This window comes from Manacus vitellinus, unplaced genomic scaffold (genome assembly GCF_001715985.3).
Source record: "Manacus vitellinus isolate BGI_N305 unplaced genomic scaffold, ASM171598v3 scaffold_20_pilon, whole genome shotgun sequence".
Taxonomy (NCBI): domain Eukaryota; kingdom Metazoa; phylum Chordata; class Aves; order Passeriformes; family Pipridae; genus Manacus; species Manacus vitellinus.
Window position 1 is genome coordinate 8,132,178 of NW_021939471.1, and position 12,897 is coordinate 8,145,074.

Here is a 12,897-nt window from a genome sequence, read left to right on the forward strand (position 1 = left end):
TAATGCAACAAAGTCGAATTGTACTCATGAAATATGTTTGTGTAGGAGTTCAAAACCTTTTAAAAAATTGTGCCATTAAGTGGTTTTAAGATACATTTTCCTGCTTAACGTAGCCAGGACATCTGCTAATGCTAAATTCCTAGATTATAGAAACCAGCAGAGTTCTTCAGGCAGCCCTCCTTCCTCACTTCTCTTGCAGGATTTGGATCAGCCTCAGTTGGAGGTGTAATGTAGTTGAATGGTGTGTATGTGTGCATAAAGATTTACTGACATACAGTAAAAATAAAGTAGGAAATGTGACGTGTTTGTTGATAACAATACTTCTAAATGAATTTAGTTCTGAACTTAGAAGAAAATCTGTTGATCTCAGTGTTTAGTACAAAGGGAAGGTGGATCTGTGTTAGTTTTCCTAAGCAGCCATAAGTAAGAATATTTCTGTCTGAGTGACTGTAATAGTAACTTCAAGGGGATTAGAGCAGCTGTGTTCGGGAGTTTCAGAACAGCCGTGAGCTTTCAGCAAAGGAGTTTAATTTGTCACTATGTCAGAAATATATAAACAAAATCTCTGAACCCCGGATATGTTACTTATTCACCAGAAACATCCTCTTTGAGATGATGCCAAAAGGGAGCAGATGGAGCAGAGCAGCAAACAGGCAGTGATTGAGTCCATGTTGTTACAGTTGCCTGGGAACCATTTGAAACTTGACAGAGAACCTAAAGGACTTAAGAGGAATGCACAGCAATATCAGCTTGGTTCTGTATGTGGAGTAGGTAATCTGGTGTCACAACTTTCAGGCAGGCTCTGTTTCTTTCTGAACTTCACTTATCAGGGAAGTCTTGTGAGATGGGTGTTTGTGAGGGCTTTAGGTAAGATACCATGAAAGGATAGAATTCAGTGTCCTTTTTTGTGTGCTGTGCTCCTCAGCTCCTCAGAGGTAACCTGTTACTGATTTTTTTATTTTTTTTAATTTTTAGGCAAGTAAAAAATTTGCCCCAAGTGTGATTGTCAATAATTTAACAGTAATCATCAGAAAAATACTCAAGTATATTGGATCAGACCTTGGGGATTTTATTGTGGAGTAGAAGCAGCTTATCTGAGGGGACTTGAAATCTTCTTCAATTTTGGTATCACTTTTGGGCAGTCTTCAGCATTTTGTGTAGGAGACAGATAAAAACATCCTCATGACTGTGGAATTCTGGTCCTGATGAGATGCACTCTGGCTCACATTGCAGCAAGCATTAACAGGACTTGAGCAAGCATTTCAAGCTAAGTCTGTGCTTGAGAAGTGGCTGAATGTCTTCTAAAATTTGAACTAACTTTAGCCCTATCCAGAAGAGTAGCTAGGTCCACAGGAATTAAATGCATGCTTGCAAGGTATGTGTCTGGATTGTGGGTTTAAATGGATATGGACCTGGGTTCTGCCTTTCATGTTCTTGAGTGCACACAGTTGTTTTCAAGATCACAGCCTTATATTTTAGTTTTGTGATTGCTTTAAAGTAGCTTTTGTAAGCTGAAATTCTGGGCAAGTTTTTTCAGTAGTAAACAAAGTAATGTGCTTTCCTGTTAGGCTACAGGAGGGAAAGCCCAGGAATTTAACTGTTGTCAGTGACATATTCTCAACTAATGCTGACATTAACAGCACTAATTATTTGTGGTTCTGAAGGTATGTTACTGAATTCTCTTGATGTCCCGGAATGCTATCTAGCATCCAGATGAGGACAGAAGTTCACTGGGAATCTACACTGGATAAAACCAGGATGATTCACAAAGTCATTAAAATAGTTGACTTCCCTGTAGTCTGTCTGATCATGCTGTTTCTCCTATGATCAGGTTTCAGAAAGTAGGAGAAAACTGTTTTCTCCCACATAAACAGAAATAAATCCAATAAAGTAGACTGCTGTGAGTTTTGTTCTTGCAGACTGTTGTTAATGCAGTACCATTGTGTAGTAAGAGATTTTTTGGCTCTTGTAATTTCTTTCATCCTTTAGGATGCTAAATATTTTTTAAAAGGAGTTTGTTGATGGGAAGTCACACATCAGCTTATTCTAGTTCCATAATCTGTTGCTTACATCTTGAGAAGATGAATGTTTTGAGGACTGTAACTTTAGAGAGATAAAGTTAGGAGTTATCTCCTGCCCTGGAATCATCCTACCACACTCGTAGCAAAAATGAGCTCTGTGTAGTTTTCTGGATTGGGAATTGGTTGACTTCTCTCAGCTGGAGGCTTGTAAGTTGGTGAGGTGTTTAGCTGTGCTAGCAAAAGGGCTGGTTTATCACCTGAACTAGCAGGTGAACCAGAGAGGAGCCAGCATACCTGAGCTGCCTAGATCCAGCTCACGTTCAACCCTTTAATGTAAGTCCACCTTGTCATCTTGTATCTGTCAAGCATTCCTGGAGCTTTGATATGCCTCTCTTCATCACAATCTGTGGTATGTCTGTTATGACCTACAGCATTTGTGCTTGGCATATGCTGTCAGGAAGGTTTCCTACCATTCCCTTTGGCTTTTTCTTTTGTGTTTTCATGTCCAGAAATATATGGGACATGTTTTGCGTGTGGGGACAGAGCTGAGTTTCAGACATAGAAATCTACACATATATTTGAAATCAAGGTAAAAGGACTAAGAGTTGGAATATTGGTGACCTTGACATTGGCATTTCTAGGCTAAGGCTGTCATATGGCCTAGTTTCCCTCAACATGCCTTGTCCTCCTTCCAGATACACTGTCAGGTCACAATTTGAGACTTGTAGCTGTATGTCTGGAGGTCCAGAATTGGCTGGCTTTTTCATTGCCTGTGTACAACAGTTCCAGTGTATTCTGGATTAAAACATCAGTCAAACAGTGCATATGTTCTAGATCTGATGTCTGGCACACAGATCTTTGTCTTTGAAATTCCAGGAAAAGTATGGTAACAATATGCCATCTTGTTCCTAAGAATTTACAAGACAAAATACTTTGTTTCAGAACAAAACCTTTTGGGATTTCTGCTCTGTTGGAATTCTGGGTTTATATCAGCTTTTGTTGTTTCTGAACTTGTATATATATACATATATTTTTTTTTCCCCCTTTATATTGATGTATCCTACTGATTGTTGCGTATTTTAGTTTTCATCTGTTTTACCCACATAAGTCACTGCACAAATCTGGAAAGGAGAAACACTAACAGCTTGTAAGTATCCTGGGTATCATAGCATACATACAGGAGGGGAGCAAATTTAAAAAGTGTAAGCAACTCCTGATTTGGAATTTTCTAGGTCCTGGATGCTTTCCTGCAATCTGATATTCTTTTCCTGAGGAATTTTTTCAGGAAGCATCTAAAATTTTTTTATATTTTAAGTAGAAAGATAAACAAATGTTTATTTCGTACAACCCTCAACAAAGAATATTCTTAGGTGTCAGCAGTAGAACTGTTGAGCTCTGCAGCACATTGATATTCCCTAAATCAAATTTTTTTATAGTCCAGCTAAAACAGGACTGTGTCCACGGTGTTGGTCAGGTACCTAATTTCTTTTCTGTATACTGACGAGTATTCTTCCTAAGATCATCATCTTGCTTTTTTTTGGGTTATCTCCATAACTAGAATGTTTCCGTAACCTTTTTGTATTTAATTATAGTACTAGTTGGATGAAGCACAGATTAACTTTTAAGTCCGATTTTCCTATTAATGAAAAAATTTTTAACAAAGACCACACAGTGCAAACAGAAAGTCTTCAGTAGTAGATTCTGTAGTGTAAAACATAGTCTGCCTGGTCGAGTTCGTGTGTGTCAGTGTTCTCCACCCCACAGATGTTCTTCTTAATGTCTTTGAGAAGTTTCCAAACTGCACTGTGTGGCGAGTTGCCTGATCCATCCTGTGGTCTTAGCCTCTCTTGGTTGTTTCCAGATGCTTCTTGAGGCTTCTAGACCTTTCATAGCAAAGAAGGACCTAGAAGCCATATGAAATCCCCATGCTTTTATTTAAAGTTGGTTAGAATACACTAGATATTTCCTTTTACTGTTTTTCCTGTAAGCAGTTACCACAAGAAGATTATGCAATTTTGAGTAGGCAGCGAGATGATCCACATGATTGTGAAAGAAGAGGGGAGTTTTTTGTGAGAATATGAAGATATAGTCCACATGGTGAAAAAGTTTGGGAGGTACCAGCTTGAACTTAAAATGGACTGCAGCTTGTGGCCTATTCTACCCGGGTGTCTTTGCCAACTTCTATTATTATGGAGCCAACTCAGTTCATACTTGTTGCAGCTTTATCAGTAAATAGCGTGCCTGTACCCACAATCACTAGGTTAATTAACTCCTTTTTCCAGGGCTTTTTCTGCACATCCTATTGATTTGGGTTAGTTTTCACTTGGATGCCTGCAGTACATAGCAGAAAGCTATACTCACTACTTCCCTCCCCGTGCATACACATCGGCTGAAGAGAGAAACTTGAGCAGACAGAGGATTTTCTCCGCAGTTTCTGGCAACGACAGTCTCTGCTTCAAGCAGTCCACTTGACAACCTCGTCTGTCTGAACTTCAACATACTCAGCCTGTGTTGAGTAGATATTCCAAAGCAACCAGCTGTTGTCTGGAGACCTGGCTGCTGGGCAAGCCTTGCTTGGTTGGGGTGGCAACATTAGACAGATAGGCCTTTGGAAAGTGTCCTTGCGAAGTAGTCAAGTGCTTTAACTCCACTGCCCTCTAAATTATGTGTTTGACCTGGGCTGTCCAAGGCTGGACTTGCTACTTGAAATGTGTTGTGGGCAAATGTGAAGCTGCAGAGAGAGGTGTGACAGGATGATGGACAGGAGTAGAGTAAATCATCTTAAGTAGATGTACTAAAGTTGTGTGCTGAGTATCAACCTTTTGTAGTGCTGAAGTCCAGCAGGCATCGCAAATCTGAGCCCTCAGTCACTGTGCATTAACAGAGCCTGAAATGATTCATGGTTTATATTAGAATACAGGACAGAAATACAGCAGTTGAGGAGTGGGGTGAACGTACTACAGCAAAATAAGATTTTTTGGTCATAAATCTGAGCACTTAAGTGTTCTTGATCACCTTCTGATATCTCCATTGATGGAGACTCCATAAGATTGTCCTTCAGCATCTAACCAGGCAGCTAAGGCAAGGAAGTGTGAATTCTCTTGCCATGTAAGCCAGCCTAGTTCCCTTAAACAGTTCTATCTTCATGTATTATTTTTTTCACAATTATTTTTCACGGTACAGTAAAAGACCACCACTGCTTCACAATTAGCATAATGGCATTGTGATGCAGTAAATAAAGTACACTTAAATCAAGAATGTATTCCCACAGAAAGATGACAAAGAAGGGTGTCAGATAAACATTTGCAGGGCAATAACAAGTTTCTGATTGTAAATACATGCTGGACATTTTGATATAGAAGCTCAAAAACCTAATTTCGAACAACTAGACTGGTTTTGGCAGTGGTTATCTTTTTCTTTTTTCAGAGTACTATCATAGGTTTTTGTTTTGCGAATTACGTTTAAGTATTTTTATTTTGCTCTGACCTCATAAAGCTTGTATAGCATTAAAATAATATAGCAATTAATTTTTATATAGCTATTTACTTTCTGCTACATTACTTAGGGATGAGAAAGTAAATTATCAGTGTGACTCCACAAGGAATATTTTATTTAAAACATTGTGAGTTCAATTTCATCTGGTATCAATGGATACTGACAGTACAGCAATAACAAATACTGGGAAATTTAAGCACGGTGTGCCAGAGTCACTTGTGGGTGTATCACCTCATCCATCAGCAGAGTTTCTTGAAGGAAGCATTTCGCTTCCTATGTCCTTTGTTCAGGATTTTGTTACATAAGCTTCCTGGTCACTTGTATATGGAACAGCGAATTGAGCAGCCACTAGAGCTTTTGAAAATGATGCTGGTTTAGCCTGTGACTGTTTTCATGCATATGACTGTTTTTCAGATATCAAAAAACCACCAATCGTAACTTTGATGTAGCAAGACCATGCAATAGCCTTGTTGTACTAATTGTGTACTCACTAAGTTTGTGTAGGTGATGTATCAAGACCCATGGCAGCAAATAGAACATTTAGGAAAGAAGCATAAAACCAAATTCTGTCAGCTTAATTAAGCTAGTTCTCCCACTGTTGCTGAGGGTAGGATTTGTTTCCAGGATTACTGGCTACCAGTTCTATGATTTGGTGTCCTGAAGAAATTGCTTCATTGTTTGCATGGGCCAGGTAAGGACAGGATGGGTATTGCTTTGTACAGACACATTGCTGTATGCTCCTGAGTGTGTCACGTGTAACAGGCATTTATATGGATGTGCATTGGCACAGAGGCACCTTGTTGTTTAAAGGAGTATGATAAACCCATATGCTATTGTCTTCTTTCTTTTCCTTCCAGATCAATGCAATACGATCAATTGTTCCGAACAAAAGCAATAATGAGATAGTCCTGGTGTTGCAGCAGTTTGATAACAATGTAGACAAGGCTGTTCAAGCTTTCATGGATGGTGAGTATAGTGCACTTTTTTTCACTAAGACATGAGGGATTCAATTGCATGCTAAAAGTGTTTGTTGTCTCTGGTGGCTCAAAATAGTGGGCAATCACCAAACATCAGAAGTTCAGCAAGGGAAAGTGCCCAATTCTGCACTGGGATGGGGCAACAACCCTGGATGTGTGTACAGACTGGGGAATGAGATGCTGGAAAGCAGTGCTGTGGAAAGGGACCTGGTGGTCCTGGTCGATGACAAGCTCAACATGAATCAGCAGTGCCCTGGCAGGCAGGAGGGACAACTGTGTCCTGGGAGGCATCAGGAACAACATCACCAGCCGGTCAAGGGAGGGGATTGTCCTGCTCTGCTCTGCACTGGAGCGGCCTCACCTTGAATATTGTGGCAGTTTTGGTTAGAGAGTGTCCAAAGGCAGGTAACAAAGATGGGGAAGGGCCTTGAGGGGAAGCAGTGTGAGGAGCGGCTGAGGGCGTTTGGTCTGTTCAGCCTGGAGAAGAGGAAACTGAGGGGAGACCTCACTGCAGTTACAACTTCCTTGTGAGGGGAAGGGGAGGGGCAGGCACTGATCTCTTCTCTGTGGTGACCAGTGACAGGACCCCAGGGAATGGTCTGAAGTTGTGTCAGGGGAGGTTTAGGTTGGATATTAGAAACAGGTTCTTCCTCCAGAGCGTGGCTGGGCACTGGAAGAGGCTCCCCAGGGCAGTGGTCACAGCACCAAGCCTGACAGAGTTCAAGGAGCATTTGGATGATATTGTCAGGCCTATGGTGGGATTGTTGCGGATGGTCCTGTGTGGAGCTAAGGGTTGCACTCAGTGATCCTTGTGAGTCCCTTCCAACTCAGCATATTCTGTGAAAATATATTATGTATTTTTTCTGAAATCTGATCAGTGTGGCACTTAGTTAAATTTTTTTTTTATAATTGATCCTCCTGTCTGCATCTTTGCTTCTCTATGCTATGAGTTTGACATGGCTGTTTATCTGTTCCACCTGACTTTGCCATTTTTGATACCCTTTTTGTTGCAGACCACCTCCTTTATTCTGCATGAAAGTCAATGCTTTTAAAAGTAAATATGTCAGGAAATGATTCACTCTTGAAGATACAGTAACTAATAAGAATTTGGGATAGTTCTGAAGCAGATAGCCAGGCCCCTAAACCCCTGAACTAGATGCATACATTGAATTGACATTCAAACCTCAATCTGAATTTTGCAAATAGCCTTGACATTTATAATGGCTGAGCCAAGACTCCATCGGAAGTTTGAGCCATTCTAAATCTGGATCATCTCTAATGAAAGGTCACTTGTATTTAAATAACACTTTTCTGATAAATATATAATGTCAAGTATTTTGAACTTTCACCAAAGTCTGTGAGAAACCCTTTGCGGAAATAATGGCATACCGTGAGCAAATCTTCTCAAAATCTTTGTAGCTGGGGGCTGCATAAACACTACTAGAAGTTCAGTGGTCTCAAAGGCTCTGTATTTCTTAAAAATTTCTGCATTTTTGCTATCTCAGCAAGTTGCTTATTTCATCTGTATTTTACTTAAGAATAGTTTGGGGGTTGGTTTGGATTAACTTACTAAAATGTATCATCCAAAAAGCATCATGATACACTAGGACTTAACAGTATGCAAAAAGCAGGTGCAAGCAAACTGGACTATTTATAAAGGCATCATAACTCTTCTATCGGATCTATGTGGTTCTTTTTGATTCAGGCAACTGCATAGACATTCTAATAGATCTATGGAATTGAGTTTGTCTGTGCACACACACAGGAAAAGGAAAGTGTGAGGCATCTAACAATAATTTTGTTTTCCTGTAATGTATGTCCTGGGGAAATAAGTGGAGGATTGTTCCATGACTATTCAGTAAGTTACTTTCAATTTACTTTGTCTTAAGTTGCCGTTGCTTGCTTGTGGCCTATGAATTGTTTCCAATGAGCACTCAAAAGGGGAAGTGTTTTCATAGCCATGTGTTGTCATCTGCTGTATGGAAGAAACAGGGCAAGAGTGCAACAAAGTCCTGAAGAGAAGCAAGCTGTTGTACCTGTTCAGATGTTCTTTGTTTGAACTTCACCAGTTTGTGATTACTGTGCCTTGCCTTCAGAAGTCTGTGAACCAGCATTTGAAAACAGCCAATATTTGTTACTGTCTGGAAACAATAGCAAGCCTGAGAAAAGATAGGTATCCATGCAGCTGCCGCTGTGGATAGAATGAATCCAGCACTTGGAGTATTTTTTCACGTGAATGACAAAAACTGCTAAGATTGAAATAACGCTTGCAGAGAAATCATTGCCAGAGGCAAAGAAAAACGTGGGGGTGGCTGTGCTGAATGAAAAGGCTCAGCACCTCCATTCAGTGCTTCTCTCTGAGGTGTTGCATGCTGAATCAAAAAACGTTCAAATTTAGTTTCCTGAGATTATTTTCCATCTTGCTTTGTATCTGGAGTAGCATTTAGGTGATGTCTCTATTATGAATTTACTTCTATATGTGAAATTTTATTTAAATGAAAGAGGGTTCAAATGTTTTATTTGCTATGCTAGTGCTTACCTAATTAAGCATAATCAGAAGGTCTGATCAGCTGCTTTGTAGATGTGTTCAACAAATTATAATGATGAGTTCAAATGAGGGCTTTGGTACTTGGACAGTTAGTGCATTTCCTAACAGGAAGAAATGGAGTTTAGTTGGGAGAATCCTTAAAATAACCCTCACCATGCACAGAATTCACAGGGAAGCTGAGGGAAGCAAAGCAAAGACACCACCAGCCAACACAAGAAGGATGTTGGTTTATACTGTGAAAACAGTCAACAAAGCTGTCACGTGAAATCACATACTTTCAGCAGCACAGAGTAAAATGGGCAGCAAATGTTAGGGTTTATTTCTTCATAATGAAACACAACACCTGTCAAAAGATAGCAAACCTTTAGGAGAGGGGATTGTACTTACATGTACATAAGTATGTATGTGTGTCACTAAATATAGGTATGTATATAGTTATACACAAAATAGAAGTTTTCTTAGCCTTGTATCTGCGTTGCTATGCCATCTGGGAAGCAAAACATGGCTTTGATGGATTCCATACACATTTTTTAACAAATTAGGCTTAGCACTGCTAGCAGTATACATAATCTTTCCTAATGTGTGTGATAGTCTTACCAGATAATCTTGGACCTGCTTTATTGTGATAGAAAAATAATTTTGGTACATCTGAAAACCTCACACGTCTTTGGCTGAATACAAATTGATGACTCATGGTAGTCTGAAAACAGCAATTCTTCTTAATGCTAATATCAAGAGTTCACTGAAAGGAGTGAGAAGAATGTCTGGATATGAAATCCATTTCAAAAGGGTAATAAATGAGTACTTACTAGATTTGTACAGTGCTTAAAATTCAAGTAGAAGCCCTTTGATCTGACTGTGATTAAAAAGATAGTGCCTTAGTAATTTGGATGACGATTCAGACTGCATGCTTACCATGAGCATCTATTTTCAGCATTATGGTCCGGGAGAAAAAAATAATGATGTTAACCAGAAGGAGAACAGTTTTCTTATAACGTGGCAGCTGGCACTGGTCTAACCAAGGCTCTACTTGCTTTGTTCCATAAATTTGTCTGATCAACTCATTATGGCTGACAGACAGAATTTCAAGTATACGAAATTGTAAATATTTTTCAACATAAATTTTGACTTTTTTTTTTCTACTAAGCCTAAGTTTACTGCATTTGTGCAATGCAGAATTTATGCAGGAGTCCACAAAATTACTCTTTTGGATGCTAATTAAGTGTTTATTTTTTATGTTCTTATGTCTTCTGAATGCAACAGGGAACACATAGAAAATATATGATAAAAATGCCAAGAGTTTTTTAAAGTTTTAAATGCTCTAGAGTCAGGATGGACTATCTGATTTGTACTCAGTGTTTACACTAAGGTGCTGAGATACTTCCCTTTTCAGGCAAGAGATTTGAATGTTGATTTTTCTGAGGCTTATGCTAATGCTTTAAGGTACACCCACACTTAATCATTTGTGAAATGAAGTCCATAAAAAACCAGTAGTGCCAAGTGGACCATCCACTGTATGTAGTGCAATCAAAACAGGTAACTAAGGAGGAAAGAGGCATCAGTACCTATTTTGTTCTCCCCATATAATAGAATTCGCAACAAATGGAAATGCTGCTCAGCTAGGAGACTAGAAACTGTTCCTGAACACGCTTCTTTTTCATAGCTGAACTTTTGTTCAAATGTTTTATCTTTACTTTCTCTAGGCAGTGCAACTCAGGTTCTGAAGGAATGGAATATGACAGGGAAAAAGAAGGTAAGAACTTGCTCTTGAGCATCAAGGCATTTAGATCTGTTTGTACTTGAATGTAGTGCTTTCATTTGGGCCAGTATTTTGCCTTTTCTGGCATAGGTGACTTCATTCACATGTGTAAACAGAGTACCTGAAAGCAAATGTGTGTACTATTTTTAATCCTATTCATCTGTCACTGTCTTGCTAAGCCCAAGTGTTCTGAGAGGGTTTCTGGGACAGCCCATGTGTGTACATGTGTGTGGGAGCCAGACCCTGGACAAGTACAAAACAAATCCCAAAACAGCCCATGTGCAGAAACACTTCAAATAAGCAACTGTATCCTGGATAGTCACAGCCACTTATATTGCTCAAGGTTTTGCTGCCAGGTGTAAAAATAACTTGTGCATAGAAGTCTTCTGTTAGGAGTCATGAATTAGGAACATTATCAAGTCAGATACAGAAGCATGAAGATTGTATCCCAGATATGACACTTGAAGTATCTCCAAGCTGTAACTGTAGCAGAAGGCTGCCCTGTGAGTCACTGTGAGCCTGTGAGGCTCCTCTTTATGGTTGGAAGAGCTACAGTAGCAGTGACCAACCTATGTCCATGACCATTGTCTACCTGATCAAAGCGATGCTTTAAGGGTTTGTTTGTATTACTGTGTGGATGTTCCCTGAATGGTTGGGAACTGCTTGTTCTAAGTACAAAATATTTTGAGCAGCATCTTAACAGAGGCTCTGTTACCATTTTACAATGCAAGTATTTCGTGTGGCAGGGCAGGGAAAATTAAATTGGGGGCTTCAGGTTTTATTTGAAACAGTTCATATATTCAGATGAACCAGTACAATGTATTGTATAGCACATCATGGCCTGTAAATTGCATTACACCAATGTCACTTTTATGGCATTTTAGGATTGCGGACAATTTACTGATTGTATTTTGAATTTGTATGATTTGCATCGAATGATGTCTCTGTTATTGCCATATTTCTCCATTTAGAACAATAGGAGAAAAAGAAGCAAATCTAAACAGCATCAAGGCAATAAAGATCCTAAAAACAAGAATGGACCTGAGAAGGCATCTCAAGAACCCCAGGGAATACATGACTGTCATATGAACGGATGCTCTAAGGACAACTCTTGCCGTGGTTCTGCCAATCAGAAACTGGAAACCACTTCTCTGGAGAACAAAGGCTCAGGATTTGTAGGATCAGCACTGGACTGTCCAGAAATCAGAGGTCAGCTCATCTGACAGAGGGCACGTTTTTAAGTGGCAATAGCCAAGCCTCCATTTACATAAAGATCATGGTATTTTTATTGCCTTGAAGTAGAATAATATGTTGGAGAGATGTGTTTGTGCAAAATAATGCTCATAGCTATTAAAGTCATGCAAATAGGTCTATATCTGGGCACTATTCACCTTGCAAAATGTGTTTTTTTACTTAGAGACAAAAGAATCAAACTGTAATTAGGGGCCCAGCTGATACAGAGTATTACAGGTAGAAATACATAAGAATGCAGGGTTAGAAAATGGTTTGAGTGTCAAATGGTTAACAGAAGGATTAAGTCCCTCATAGGGAGCAAAGATATCTGAGCATTATGAGCTCGTGGCGTATTACTGGATTTCTTTATTGCTCAGTCTAAACTAGTCCATTTTTCTTTTCCTCATCTTCCCTGAATAGGCTAGTCACAGTAGATCTCCACTGGCTGTCCCTAACAGGGAAGGGAGGGCCTCTTAGTACATGCATGTTTCTGCTGGGGTCTAGGAACCACTTCTGAAACGGGGGGAACAGTAACACAGTTCTTCTCCCTGGGTCACAGTAGATGCAGAGTTATGATTATAGCAACATCAGTGAAAAAAACTCGCTCCTCTGGGGGAGAAGCTCTGTGAAAGCTTTTGCCTACAAGTTCATAAAGCTCATAATAAATTGCTGTCAGTATTGGTAGTGGTTTTTCAGCTCTTCACATTTGGGACATCTGACAGCCCTGGATTATTGCTGCTGTTAGTATTTTCTTCCTGTGTCTTAAGCAGTATTTGAGACTATTAAAAGAACTTTCCTTGAAATCACTTTTTCCATGGTTGCAAATACAGCTCTTGAATCTCATTTTAAAGGAATGTGCCAAAT

General features: G+C 39.5%; 1 protein-coding gene across 3 annotated transcripts in view; it reads left to right on the forward strand.

Annotated features, from left to right (window-relative positions):
• SPATS2L (spermatogenesis associated serine rich 2 like) overlaps window positions 1–12,897 on the forward strand; it is a 139,652-nt gene that overhangs the window by 99,639 nt on the left and 27,116 nt on the right. For all 3 annotated transcript variants that reach the window (XM_029959571.1, XM_018071915.2, XM_018071917.2), the window contains 3 exons: window positions 6,374–6,482; window positions 10,745–10,794; window positions 11,772–12,009. In XM_029959571.1, the coding sequence (XP_029815431.1) occupies window positions 6,374–6,482; window positions 10,745–10,794; window positions 11,772–12,009 (397 nt within the window). The remainder of the gene's footprint in view (window positions 1–6,373; window positions 6,483–10,744; window positions 10,795–11,771; window positions 12,010–12,897) is intronic.